Source organism: Pundamilia nyererei, unplaced genomic scaffold, assembly GCF_000239375.1.
Source record: "Pundamilia nyererei isolate P.nyererei 1_Seehausen unplaced genomic scaffold, PunNye1.0 scaffold00097, whole genome shotgun sequence".
NCBI classification, from domain to species: domain Eukaryota; kingdom Metazoa; phylum Chordata; class Actinopteri; order Cichliformes; family Cichlidae; genus Pundamilia; species Pundamilia nyererei.
In genome coordinates this window covers 1,396,856-1,412,200 of record NW_005187498.1, presented here as the reverse complement: position 1 = coordinate 1,412,200, position 15,345 = coordinate 1,396,856, and the positions used below count along the sequence as shown (strand labels likewise).

The window sequence follows — 15,345 nt, the reverse complement described above, 5'->3', positions numbered from 1 at the left end:
GGGAAAACTATCAAAAACACCATCCACATATAAATGTTTGAACTGTTTTATACCCTTGTCACACCACACTGAGAATGTCGAGTCCAAAAGTGAAGGGGGAAACAAATGGTTGTCGCTTAGAGGACCCGAGGAAGACGGCATTACAAAATTAAAGTGACGTCTAAACTGAAACCAGATTTTGAGTGTGTTAAGAACCACCTGATTATCAGTGTACAGAGAGGGTCTCACGGGTAAAGAGAAATAGAGCAAAGCCGGTAAAGAAGAGCCCTTACATGATGATAGCTCCAATTTACACCACGAGGAACCAGAAGATTTTAGCCAGTAGCAAAGTTTATGGATGTGAGCGGCCCAGTAGTAGACTAAAAAATTAGGTAATGCAAGTCCTCCACTAAATCTGCATCGCTGCAGCAAAGTTTTAGAGACCCTAGGTGGCTTCCCTCCCCAAATGAAAGAACCAATAATCTTGTCCAGTGAAACAAAAAAATGTTTCGGCAAAAATAAGGGAATTGACTGAAATAAAAATAAACATTTTGGTAAGATGTTCATTTTAACAACATTAATCTTACCGATTAAAGAAAGGGGGAGATTACCCCATCTTTGAATATCAGATGTGATCCTTGATATAAGAGGAGACAAATTTGCTGATTTAAGGGAGATTAAGGTATTTTAACCTGTAAATATTCGTAGAGCATTACAAAGAGTTTCAGTTCCAGCTTTTTAAAGAGAATAAAGCTGACACTCCCCTTCTGAACTATTTCACCAGTTCCAATCTCTGCATCAGTTGGCTGCCATTCCTCTCCCATGTGGAAATAGCAAAGGAGTGATTACTGTGTTTACAGGGAGCACTCTAAAAATAACGAGATAAGAACAGTAGAAAAAAACATTCCTTAAACCTCCTTAGTTTACAGCACTGTCGTCCAGTACGTTCACTTAAAGACAAACGGTGAGCGTGTGTCACATCTTCGCTGTGCTGTAAAGCAAGAGAGAATAGAGGAATGTGCAAACGAGGACAGCAGATTCCCCTCATGGCTCAAGCCCTCTCACGCCATCAACTGTCTCCCCAAAATATCTGCCTCCACCCCTGGGCGTCAGGCCACCGTCCCTGCTGCCCCGCCCTTGGCGCTCATATCTGCCCTTGTCCGAGCACACGCACACACGAGTACTAACCAGAGTTCCTGTTTCTGTACTGAGCGTGTATGAGGAGTTGAAGAACTTGACACTGGTCTTTGGGTCATCGGGGATCTCCTCCATGTTCTTGAACCACTGGTACCGAGACTTGGGGAAGCCCTCCTCCTCCACACAGCTCAGCTCAGCCGACTTCCCCAAAGGCACTGATTTCGGGACGCTGCACTTTGGCACAACTGGCTTCACTGTGGGGAAACAGAACATACGATGACTGTCGCTGTAGCGAGTGTTTGCACAGATGGGCTTTTCTGCTCTGTAAACAACGGGGAGAAATAAACCAACACAATCGACACGACGCTGCTGGCTTTATGACTCTGAAGGTTAATGTCACCCTGACCCTGATGTTTGACTGGAGTGCCAGGATTGACAGGGAGTGGACGGGAACGTGATTTTCGCTCCATGCCAGAAAACGCCACCAAAACACGCGGCGCTTGCTTTCTTTAGCACTGCAATTCCGAGCAGATGCAGTTTCAGAGGTTTCCTTTTATAACCTAGAACACGCCTTTGCAGCTGGGCAGGTCTGGTCACAACGCATCCTCACATGTATGCCAAAGGGTTGGTGCAACCTACAACACGGTTTCATCTTACAGCATCCGACGTGCGAATCGTTGAGCGAGGTCTGTCCTTTTGAGGGCGCAATAATGACTTGCTTTCTGTGTTTAGAAGCATTTTCTGGCAGTTATCAGTAAGAGAGAGAGTGATCAGTGGCGCAGGCAGGTTAAAGTACCTCTTACAACCAGGTCAATCAGAATCTCATCAAAGGCCTTTTGGTCTTCTGCAGCAGTGACCTCACATCGATACTTGGCTGTGTCTGATCTCGTGGCGTTGGTTATCAGTAACGTGGCAGGTTCTCTGATCACTGCTCTGTTCTCAAGGTCACCTGCCAGAATAAAAACACAGCAAAGGTGAATATTTAAAAATATGTAACATATAGAAACTATTTACAGACTACTTCATGTATTACCATAGATCTTCTTGTCAAAGTAGACATAGCTTGGCCCCCCGCTTGTTATCTTCTTCCATTCAATTCTGGGATTGATTGTGGAAATAGACTCAATCACACATGATAGCTCAACTTCTGTAAGCAGAAACAGGAAGTGATACGAGGACATTAATTCAAGATCAATGACTGGTTTGTATTTTTTTGAGGGTCGTCAGTCTCGAGCTCTTACTGTCAAACTCATTTGTCCACGGTGAGGCATTATTTGTCTTCAGCACGACTGCCAACACGCTCAGGTAGCCTGCAAAGCAAGATGAAGAAGGCAACATAACTCTCCAGACTGTCATGATACAATACCAGCTGATGCTGGGCTTGTTTTTAACACTCATCTTAAATTTCACTGACACAATAAAAGGGAACTTAAATGTCAATTCCTACAAAACTGTGATGATCTAAACATAGAGGCGCTATTTGCCCTCGTTCTGTTAATATCTTCCCTTTTTAGCTGTATTGGTTAAACCATTGTGTGTGGGTGTGTGTGTGCTGTTTCTATGCACAGTGCGGGGAGGCATGTGCCCTTTTCAGGGCAACCTCACCAAACCAGTAGGTCAACAGCTTGCTGAGCCCTACTCTCTCCCTCTATCCTTGCTTCTACCTTCCCCTTCCTCTCTCTCTGAGCCCGATGCTGCCAGTGTTGGACTAAAAGTGCAAACAATGGGCCATGGATGAATCATCTCGACAGCCTTTGGTCAGCAAATTAATTCACACAAAGTCATTTCCATGTCAAAGTTAACTTACCAGCCTGCTCATAAACACTTGCAGGGAGATAAAAATGATGGCCTGGCTCATGGATGCAGAGTCACCAATAATCTATTTTTACTAAATTTGTTTATTGAACAAACACTATCGAGATGCTGCAATCATATCTAGTACTCTGGCTCAGTAAACAGGCTACATAGAGTCCAGACATACAGTTGTGGTTATATACTCTCATAGGCATGAATATCCTGGTAATTTGGGCTTTTAATGATTTCTTTGAATTGTTCTGTTTTCTTCCAGGATGGAATGATTATACAGCTTTAATGGCTTTAAAAAATAAGATTTGGTTGCACAGGTTTGAATTTATTTTGGATTTTCTCAAATATACAGAATGGCCAAAGTATACTTAAACAGAGGCTCAAATATAGGCCTACATCCCTACTAATATTTTGTTAAATGTCCCTCAGTATGTTGTAGCTTTTTTCTGGCCTAGTTCTAGCTGGATATTTGGTCACTCTTCTTCGGCAGAATTGGTAGCACTCATTTAAATTGGTTGGTTTTCTGGTACGGACCTGGCTTTTAAGTGTAGTCCAGGCATTCTGGGAACTTAATGGTATCCATTCCAAAAGCAGTTTTGGGATTACTGTACAGCTGGAAGTCCCAGCTGTCACCAAGTTTCACCGGCACAAAACAGTCCCAAGGTATGATGCACAGTGCTGCTAGGTTTGAAATCCTCATTTTTATGGAGGATGTGGCTCAGCTCATAGAGTGGGTCATCTACTAGTCGGACGGGCGGTGGATTGATCGTTATATAAAAGTGCTTGGGTATAGATCAAAGTACTGTAAAAATGTGTGTGTGATTGGCTAAGTAGTAGTAGAAAGTGTGTGCAAACGTACATTGAAAGGTGAAAATTTGAGCCGTCACGCACAACTTCTGTTATCTTGAAATCAAGATAACAATATTTAGACTTACTGCTTGTCTATTACAGCACGGTGAGGAAGCCAAATGCAGCTCCTGCTATTCTTTAAAACCTTTCCCCAGTCTCTCCACCCAATCCCCTGTTTAAAGTATTTTTAAACCCACACCTAAAAGTTGCAGAAAATATTTACAGTTGGTGCAGTCTGTTACTAATTAGTGGTGGAAAGGGTGTTGGGCCTCTCAATCAAAGAAACCTGCTCAAACAGGGATAACGTGACCTCCACCAGCTGTCATCTGGATGCACAGCAGTGTGTAGGGTCACCTGCTAAAGCAGACAGGATAAGCTGATTAGCCCACAGTCTTCCCGGAGATCATAACAAGACGACAGCTTGTTTTTAGCTGCTGACTGTTATAAAACCTTGTCAAAAAAACAGTTGCACCCATGTGTGACAATAAAAGCTTAATTCTAGGAGTCACGTTTTGTGCACCAGGCTCACACTGAGACTAAATATGGCTATTTTAGCATCGAGTACCATTATAGGCTACTAATTTTGCATAGCCAGGCTACGCTCATCATATGAAATTTTACACAAAAACCAGGATGATAACAGACGGTTCTTTAATTAGAAAACACTGTTTCAAATACTCCTTCACTCACATATTTGAACTGCTAAGAAGGTCAACAGCAAGACTTTGAATTCAGCTTCAGGGTGCTGCTTTACAACTTACCCTGACCTCTTGGTGGCAAAGGAAGGGAAAAATAAAGCAGAAAGGATGTCAAATGCATGCAGACTCACATTCGAAGCTATTTGAAGGAAAATGTTCAGCAGTACAACGGCGCTCTGGACTGTAATAAATATTAAATAAATACAGAGACGTATTTGATTTTTTTGCTTGTGTTACACAGCAACACAGAAGGCAAAGTTTGGTCCCAAGTGGGACAGAGTTGTCTTCACAACACCAAATGAAAAAAAAAAAGTTTCCTACAGCTCCAGAAAGTATGACTGAGAACTTCAACAAAGAGCAGCACAAGAGCAGAATTAGAGTATGCACTTTTTCACAGAAATGTGGTAATCCAGTGAAAGCATGTCGCCTCTTTAACTTGTACTCCACCGCGCTGCGCGCATAAAAAGGCTGTGCGCAGAGCAGAAATGCTTCCCAGCCTCCACAGTTACTGAGAGCTCCTCGTACCCGAGCTCGGCTCTTGTTATTTCATTTGATGAAGAATCACTGAAGGGTAATCTTTGCTTTACATGTGCAGTGCAACGATGACTGAATCCACAGCTTCTTCATTCATGCATGCACTATATTTACTGACAAAAGTTTGTACACGTGATGGAATGCCACTGCTTAATTCTGGTTTTAAATTTCAACTGCACTGCAAACTGCATAACCTAATACTGAATCCAAGCATGCGAGAATGGCAAGAGTCCAAAATCTCTGATGATGGTGTGTTGTAATAAAACCAGAAGTTCTTTGTGAATGATTAAAATTAAGTTATTTAGTTCTATGACTTTCCATTAAACACAGCATTCAGTTTCATCTACAGTTAGAGAGAGGCACTGAAGTCCCCTCCATTCCCTGACCTCCTCCTTATTTCAGACAGTATTAGTGCAGATTAGGTTCCTAAGTGAGCTTGACGTAGAGATAAAAAGCTTGAGAGGTCTTCTGTGGAAACAGCTGTCCAAGAATGCATATTAAACCCCCACTCAAACAGGCTGGCCTCTAATATAACGTAGGGTAGAGACCCTCCAATAATACAGATAGACCCCTTATGAGCAACCAAACTGCTTCCTATCAGCAAGAACGTCACATGTTTTGACCCCAGAATAAAATAAAAAGCCGAACAGTCCAACAATTGCTTTCTATCCTTTCAGCAAAGACTGCATCTTTCCCGGCTCTGTAACAGCGAGCCACAGCTGGACTGGCTAGCAAAGTATCAGGAACTGCTGACTGGATGTTATGAGAGCGGTGTTTCCCATCTCTGCTCCAGCCTGTCTGACACATCCTTCCCTGATCATGCCAAACTCATCCTGTCTGTCTTCTGCCATCCCTGAATAGCCTCTCAGGTCTTCTTCTGCTCTCCTGCATCAATAAAGCCAGTGATAATTAGTTAGCTAGAGGTTCAGGTCATCATCATGAAAATGGGACGCAACTCTTACTCTATGTGTCATAGCTAAGCAGTGCGTGACCGGGTCCGGGCGTAAGCTGGGTGTAATGTCAATTCTTAGCTTTTAAACCATGCAGGTGCTCAGTGACCTACATATGCAATTATTTTCTTTTTTGCTTCTTGGTTGGACACAGCTGTGAGAGATCAGGGAATCTGCAAATCTGCATCAAAGTTTTTTTCTTTTAATCTTCCTTGCTGCCTCCATGATGGGTGCAGGGTTTTCTCTATAATCTTGGTGTAAAGCCCTCATAAACCCCACCCCAGGTTTTACATCACTGAATAATACAATAGGCACAGAGGAGTTGGTTATTCCTTGATAAAAAAAAAACCCCCTCCATTCTTTCAGTGGTTTCCCCTGGGACGCCGCGCTTGTTTCCTGTACCGCTGCTCTGTAAATCCGGCGAGATGAGGCCGGTATCATAAATAGAAAGATTCAATTAGGCAACCGGTGATATTCCCCGTGGAACATCTCTACCTCGTGCCCTTGGAGAATATTCCCACACCCTTTGGAAGCTCAAACATCAAAGTACGCACACCCAGTTTTGCATACTATCAACAGTTGCTGTTTGGAAAGTCTTCACCTGCTTGAGTTGCACTGATCCTCTCAGCCAACTCTGACTGTCTACAAGCAAACGGGACACCCAAGAAGCTTTTAATATTATATGTTATATGGAATCTTTAACAGAAAAGAAGGACCCTCCTCCTCCTTTCACAGCCTGTCACCAACCACTGACTTCTCCAAGACTGTATGATAAGCATTACTAACATTACTATAGTGTCACACATTTTCTGTTCTGCTTTAAAGACACCAAAGACTAGCTTTACAGCCTTTCCACACAGACGCAGGATGAGCACGTGCATTCAAACACGTGTAGAAGCACAGAATGGTTAAAAGAACATACATCAAATGTCGCATAGCTACTGTTACATGAACAACATGACCTACATACCGCTAATAGGTGTTCAGCATCTTGATTCCAATTTAAACATAGGTAAACAAGCTAACCAATGAAGTAAACAACAACATCACTACTGAAGAGTACGAGTGTGCGGTGGTGGAGAAATGAAGCATGTAAGGGACACGAGAACCAAACTCCTGTTCCCACAGTGTCCCCTCACAGCGACGCTGCCTTTTAATTTGCAGGCCTTTTGACGTTTTAACCAAATCTTAACACCGTTTATATCTTTGCCTTTTTTCCCCTTTTTTGTCATGAAACTTTTCTTCTTGAATTGGATCAGCACAAATAAACCTTTTTAAAATAATTTCTAAAATTACAGAAATTACTTTATCATAATAAAGTCACGCACCAAGTGATGCTCCTTATGGCTCGGTCACGCTAGATTAAAAAGATGACCGCAACCTCCTGTTGACTAAGAAAAACTGATCGTTGTCTGGTGATTGCATTGATTTTTATTCATATTTGGTGGCTGATTTCAAGTAGTTGAAGTGATTAACTCAACCGCTGGGCGACCACTTTTGATTGCAAGGTGACTGCACAGGTCGCCTGGTGGGAGGTATCAAGCCTCCTAACGATCGCGCTTGAAGATTGGTGAAATTTTGCAAACAACTGCAGTCTCCTAATTTTTAAAAGAAGACAGACTGCCAATACATTGCAATCAATCTGAGTCAGGCTATGCTGATGAGCATAAGTTGTCTGCAATGCATCTCTTTGCAGTAAAGGACTTATATTCCAATATAAAAGCAAGGCCGTCCTGCAACTAGTCAATTTTTTTTCTCTCAGTCAGAGCTTCACATCTTTGAGGCTTCACATCTTTGAGGCTCTGGCTGAAGACTGAACTTTAGTAGTTAACATAAATTTCTGTTTAATGTGAACTTGTGTGTGAGCATAAAGAGCAACAGACTTGTAACATGAAGAATTTTGCAGATTTCCTATTTCTAGACAGGCTGTACATGTTTGCCAACTTGTTTTATTTCTGTTTTATGACACATTAACGTTGCTTTAACTGACTGAGCGTGACAGACCTCCTCCCTTGGCAACAAGTTATTGCACATGGTCTAGTTTTGCCTAATGTGACTGTAGCATTAGAGAGCCAAATAAAGACATGCCCTTCACAATTAACACCGTGCAAAGACAGTTCTGATTCTGGCTTTACTGAAGCATCGCTTTAAGGAGTTTCTGTTGGAATTTCTTTGCAGAAAGCGCCCAGTAACCCAGTTTACATTCTCATACAAACTGGGTTACTGGTTTTGGCACATGACCGGCACATTTGTGGTCAGTGTGCATAAAAGTTCAACGTAAGCTCCGAGCAGGATCAGGTCAAACCAGGGAAGAGTGACATTCTTAAAGTGTTGAAAGGAATAAAACATAAAACCACACCATGACATTTAGAGGACTGGGTTATACCGATGTCACCATAAGGGACAACTTACTACTAAAAGTAAAACAAACACAATACATACTATAGTCTGTAGTCACAGATTTGTGTTATTTTGCACCTTTACATTGTTATTTGTTATACAACTTCTATATAGTACCCAGTAGTTCTATGAGAGTTATAAAACTGTAAACAGTAATATTTCTCAGTCCATAGCTCTTTAAGCTATGGACTGAGACACTGGTGCCCTGACAGGAAGTAAGCACCAAGCTGAACAGTGTATTGCTGAATCTCTCTCATGTTGTGCATACTCTGCCCTGAGGAGATGCTAATTTCCATTTGATAAAAGTCTATGATTTCAGCTGGGACACAAAGCCTGACAAATTAATTCATAAGAGCATCACATATTACCATAAGCTTCTTTCTCAGAGACGATTACAGCTCGATCCTAGACAAAGCATGCTCTGGTGCTCCAGTTCCCATAGCAATATTGCTGATATTTCCATAGTAACTGGATTCTGTTTCTTTCTTAGTCGCCGTCTCCCTCCCACCACCGACTGATGACCAGTGTTTGACAGGATCCCACCTGTTTTGGTAGCTGTGGGTGAAAGTGACTAAACAGATCTCAGAAACTTTCTTACAAGGGAAAGGTTTTAGGGCTGCTGGCACGAACCATGACCCCAGGTTGTATTGTCACAGCTGTGGCCATCCAACAGGGCTGGTGTGCCACATAAACCTTATCCCCAGCCACCGGTGTCTATGTGTGCTGGGAGCTCTGAAAAAACATGTGGACATTATAGAGGAATAACTCCTAAAATGTTGCATCGCTGTGTAATCTCATTGTTCGATCATTTGGGAAAACCAGTTTCTATCGACTGGAGAGAACCTATTTCTTTCAACAATCTTTCACTGACTGATGTCTGTTCCTCTGAGCAGGACATACAACAATGTGATACGACATGCGGCCTGTTTTTCTCCTGCCGAGCTTGTAATTTACATCAATATTCACTTAATCTACTGTATTACTGTCAGAGTTGTCTATGTGTGCTATACAGTCCTGTGTAAAACTAAGTACACCCAATAATTCAATAGCTTGTTGAACACCTTTGGGAGCAATAATTTGAAGTAATCATTTTCATTATGATGACGTGTCCATGGTGTACCCTGCCTCTCGCACTAGCACAGCTGGGATAGGCTGCAGTCCCCCCTACGACCCTGAAAAGCATAAGGGAAAGAGAATGGATGGATGGATGGATGGATTTTCAGTATGACTTTATCAGCCTCTCAGTGGGAATTTTGGTCCGCCATTCTTCAGTTTGTCACCATTTGTTTATGTTTATATCTCATGGTCTCAGAATTTCAGTCAGGTTCCGGTTCGGACTGTGATTCGACCACTGCAACATGTTGATTCTTCTGATTTACAGCAATTCTGCTGTAGATTAGCTGGTTTGGTTCGGACCATTGTTCTGTTGCGTGACCTAATTTCAGCCAGGCTTTAGCTGTTGGACAGATGGCCTCATGTTTCACTCTAGAATACTTTGCTATACAGACGAGTTCATGGTGACTGGGAGGCACCCATGTCCCATCATCAGCCTCTCCCTCCTGTGTGTTGAGGATCTCGTGAGAATTAATGGATTTACGAATACAAAAAAATACCATCGGATTTTGATCTATAATACCATGTGGAAGTGTCTGATTGAAAATGATCCTAAACACACCACCAGTAAAATCATACATGGACAGAAGAACACACAGTGGAACGTGATCAGTCATGGACTGGCCTCCCCAGAGCTCAGACCACTCTGTGGATCCACTCTGTGACAGACTGGATCACTAACTTTACGTTATGTAATGTTGTTTGGGTGATTTGATGTGCTTCTGGTAGGGTTCTGTGAAAAAAACACACGCCAATTTAACAGACTGCTAGCAGGTAAGCTAAGATGCGCCACAGCATAGTGGTTTACACAACCGCCCAATAACAGGAGCTCCTTAGTTTGACCCCAGAAAGAGACACAAATGTGACAGGAAGGAAAAATCTGACAAATCAAATATGTTTTCATCCCAAGAGAGCTGCTCAAAGTAGTTTTAATTTCACATTTAAATGTGAAAGCTACAGCCAACAACTAACTTAGCTCTGTTAAACAATAAAATAGAATCTGCTCAGTAAATAACACTGAATACAATATTGCATTCATATGAACTCATCATTCTTCTTCATTATTTGTGCTAAGCTAGAATGTATTTTCACGTTTATCATATAGACATCCGAACAGTAAGAAACGAAGTTCCTTTACAGGACAGCACATAAATAGGCTGAACTGTTCCTTTAAGGTAAGGACTTTCCAGTATTTTGAATCAGCCCAGTTACAGTGGCTTGTACTGTGGCCAAGTGGCACTGAGCCTGCAGAATCATAATGTTCAGAGATGAAAGTGTCCAGGCCAAGAGTGTGTACAGAATGCTAAGCGGTCTGGACACAATCAGTTTTAATAAGCACAGGAGCAAACAGATGAAAGCAAAGAGCAGGAAGCGGAGGTGAGGGAGATGCATGCTTATCCATCTACGTTTGTGGGTATAGATTAAAAAAAAAGAAGAAAAAAGTTAACTTAAAAGGGTCGTCCTTATTTCCTAAAACGATGCATTTAAATCAAATAAAGCCAGTAATCCTGACGGTTACACTAAGTCACCCTCTAGCCTGCTCATCCTGGACTAAGAGCAATGTTTCAGACAAGCTTTTTATTTCCACCAACTATTCGACCCCTGGTGAATAAACTCATTCTGTCTGACTAAAAGTTCAAAGAGATTATATCTTTTCCAGGTGCACACAAACATGGTTTACTTTTCCCTACAAGGACTTGTATACTAATTTGTTCCGCATTTACATACAAGGCTGCTGCGAGCCATGGTCTACAAGTCCGACTAGGTCTCGTGTTGGTGAGCCCTCTGATCTAGGAGGGTCAAAGACTCGGCCTGAGCCAATGAGAGGACGGAGGGGGTGAGGAACGGGGAGGAACCGATGGTGTCACTGAATGCCTGGGAACCTGTCACTTTGTGTCAGTGTTAATGTCTACATCTGGCCTGCTCTCACTTTAACCTCAAGCTAAGTATGACTGGCTCACAGGACTGGGCCAGAGTGGAGGAAAAGCAACTTTTTCTCCTCCACCTTACAGTGCCTTTCACTTGCCACTATGGCAGTCACTGCAATGAATGCTCCGCATTAAGGGATTCAAGAACAGTTTAGGAAACATGGACACATTTAAGACGACTCACATTATCCTCACATTACCACCCTTTAAGTCTCTTTCAACTTTTAATAGCTTTTAGAAGACTCGGGTCTCACCTTTCAGTCTCTCATAAGAGAATCCCACCTGGCAAAATTAGTATTTAAAACTTCCAAGCAATGCTTACATTTGAGTGAAGGGTAAAAAAAACAAATTTTTTCCAGTCTTATAAAATCATCCTTGTAAAATCAGCATTTTACATTCTCTTTTCATCATTTCTAAGTCCCTAAGAGCAGAGGCATGTAGTGACTTTTACACAAAAGCAAGCAGAGACCCCTCCCAGACCCCTTCCTCTATTTAAGACACGTTAGATCAGATTAAAACACACCGTTTTGTGCTGCCTGTTTTTTATTCTCTTAAATATGCTGACAGTCTCCTGCACCTTGCTGAACTGTACATGGATGTCTTTCTGTTTTTGCACTTCTTCTTTGTTTAAGAACTGTAAAATATTAATACTTAGTCCTTTTTCATCACATGTTACACGGTACGTACATTTATGTGGGACTATACCACCAAAATATGAGATGTGCACTCCAGATTTTAGAGCTCTTTGTGAGCTCAACAGTTTTCGATTGAACTTGCAAATGCCGAATCTAAAACTTTCAACTTTAAAAAAAAACATCTAGGTGTAATAGAACGTCTCAGAAATGGTCTTCTTAGACAGTTATGTTCCAGCAGAACTGCGAAAGACGTCAAATCAGTGCAAAATGGTTCGCTGGATTAGAAAGAAGCCTCGTACATCATGTCCTCTAAACAATCTGATAACACGCCTTTTCACTTTTCAAGGCTACTGAGAAGTCTACCAAATTGTCTTCTCAGCAACTTTTTGCTGGACCCATCTTGGGCTACATTGGATCAAATCTCATGGATTAAGCACGGCCCAATTTTCAGTGACTATTTTTGGACTAAATAAAGGCCACGACTGACTGACCACATTAAGCCGAGAAAACAACATCCATGGACGTCTGGTGCTTGGGGGAACTTAACTTTATCCATTTCCTATGCAGCCCTTTTGTTCCCATTAAAAACAGGATTTTTAGCCAGTGTGTCTATGATTTAACCTTCCTGATAAATTGCAGGAAAATATAAGCTGACACAAAGGTACTGACAACAGCACTGTACTTATTTCTTTCCTTTAAAGATATAAATCAGTCGTATAGAAAATGTCAAGATATATAACAGACTCATAATATTGTGTTTTTGTGTGTGTGTGTGTGTGTGTGTGTGTGTGTGTGTGTGTGTGTGCATATCGAAACCGTGACACCAAAGCATCGAACCGAACCGAACCGTGAATTTTGTGTAGCGTTGCACCTCATATATACGGTACGCATATGTATCGAACAGTACAAAATGTTTTATTTATTTGATTAACTTTTCTTCTGACGATGCTGTCTGTGTTGAGCGCTCAGTGGATCTGCGTTCGACTACTCCGCCTAGGCTGCACTGTAGGACTGCTCGATTATGGCAAAAATGATAATCACGATTATTTTCACTGAAATTGAGATCTCGATTATTTGACGATATTTATTTAACCCTTTAAGACCTACCATAGAACCAAGTCCGCCAGAGCTTATATTATTTTTTTACATGCTGTAGTGCCATTTTTGGGAGCATTTCAAGTTGCTATACATCAATACAACTGTTATAGCCCATATTTTAATGATATGTATGCATTAAGTCCATAGTAATTACATAAATTGCAAAAAAAGTGCAATAAACTACAAAAAAATTTAAAATCGTTTTTGGTTTTTTTTACATATATTTCTACTTGGAGAAATTTAAGAGGTTTATCCCTCAAAACTTTAAATACAAAAAAGTTGCAAAAAATAATTTACAACAACAGGAAATTTAGTTTGAGTGTCTTCATAGTTTTATTTTGGAGATACAGCAATTTTTATATACTGCAGGAAAAACAAAAAAAACAATCCTATGATGCAAATTTGCAAAGAAAACAGCATGTGCATAAAAAAATAAACTATTTCCAGCAGTGCAATTTGAGTTCTAAGCATCCCAGAAACTATTCAGAAAAGTAAACATGACTTATAAAAACACTAGTATAGGCTTTTAAGGCCTACAAGTAAAAAACTACATTTTCCGCGAAAATGGCGGACATGCGATAGTTCGCGCCGACATCTGTTTCAATGTGGGAAGTGTTACAAACAGTTGATCGGATCGGCAAAGCCTGTTTCTGGAATATTATGTTCTTGTTGCTGCAAGCGCTTTTAATGCAATTTTTGCAAAGCTATATGTGGAAGGAAACCGTGACCTAGGACAAGCTGATGGCATCAGATGTAAGTACAACTCCTCCAGTTTCATATGCAAAAAAAAATATTGCGCTAGCTTACATGGTTCAGGTTCTACAGGGATTTAAAAATAGTTACACAAACTGGAGCGTGCCGCTCTGACCGCCTTTAAAGGGTTAACAATAACAATGTATTGAATAATGACTTTAAAAAATAATATAAAATAGTGTGCAAATACTGATAACAGTGCAAATGTTTGCAATATAAGAGATAAATGAAAAATGTAAACATCTATGTTTAGTGAACTTTGCAGTGTTGCTCTGTGGTGCAGCTACTACACCGGAGCAAAGTTTACACACTGTGTCTACTTGATCCACGTCTACAATCCGAGGAGACTTGTTTATACCCCACAGACGGACAGCATTTGGGCAGAACGTCCTCTCTGTTAAGGGTGGCGATCTGTGGAACAGTCTTCCTCAACCCATTAGAGAATGCTCTACACTCAATTTGTTTAAGGCAAAGGTTAAAAACTGGTTATGGACAAATCAAGTGTGTGATCATGTATGAGTTGTATAGTTTTAATGTTTTATTTGGGAACAGAATGGTGTGTATGTGTAAGTTTGGTGATGGAGTTTTTATTATGAATGAATGATGAATTTTTATGAATTATTATGTCTACTTTTTTATGTTTAAGGACAACAGATGGAAATTAGCCTTTGGCTATAATCTGGCATGTTTACATTCATGTAATTTTTATTTTTACACTTATGTTCATTAACATGCACTGTTCTAAATAAATAAAAAAAATAAATAAAAAAAAAAGACTCCGCGAACCCATAATGTTTCCACACCACTGAAGTTTTGTTTTTTTTTACCTCTCCTTTCAACCAACGGCAGTCACTCTCCTTTCCAAATAACTTCTGCTTAGCTTTCCGAGCTTCCCTCGGGTCCTCTTAATTGTTGTGACGCGTGTGCGAAATGCAGAGAGGTGCGCTCGATTTGCCACACGGAGTAGCGCGAGAGTTTAAAACACGAGGGAGGGGCTAATAATCGGCTCAGTCATTTATAATGATCGTTGAAAGCCCAGATCGTAATCGTGATTAAAATTCGATTAATTGAGCAGCCCTACTGCACTGTTGAGTGCAGATCCACTGAGCACAGCGCAAGCTAGCAAGACAGAAGTTAAGCTCGTTGCAACATGGCAACTGCCTCAACTCTACCCGAAATTGAACCCACCCTCATTCAGATCTGGCTTTTGGAACTATCTTGGTTTTCATGTGAAGCATGACCCTGAAGGTAAGCGCGTCATGGACAAAAGTAAAAGAGTATGTCGGATGTGCCACGCAATGCTCAACTGGTAGGAACTAGTGCATTAGCGCAGTTAGCTTGTTAACGTGTTGACGGCGTCCAGCCCCATGCACGGGGCGATCCGCGGTAACTCGTTAACGGAGATTTGCCGAGTTATGGCGTTAATGTCATTTTAACGAGATTAATACATTTTTTTATTATTATT

The 15,345-nt window shown here is 41.2% G+C and overlaps 1 protein-coding gene across 1 annotated transcript in view; it reads right to left on the bottom strand.

Moving 5' to 3' along the window:
* The window catches only part of jam3b (junctional adhesion molecule 3b), a 44,255-nt gene that overhangs the window by 5,705 nt on the left and 23,205 nt on the right, over nt 1-15,345 (bottom strand). The window contains exons 2-5 of the mRNA XM_005740109.2: nt 2,358-2,426; nt 2,150-2,263; nt 1,913-2,065; nt 1,168-1,370 (exon numbers count right to left, since the gene is read on the bottom strand). Coding sequence (XP_005740166.1) covers nt 1,168-1,370; nt 1,913-2,065; nt 2,150-2,263; nt 2,358-2,426 — 539 coding nt within the window. The remainder of the gene's footprint in view (nt 1-1,167; nt 1,371-1,912; nt 2,066-2,149; nt 2,264-2,357; nt 2,427-15,345) is intronic.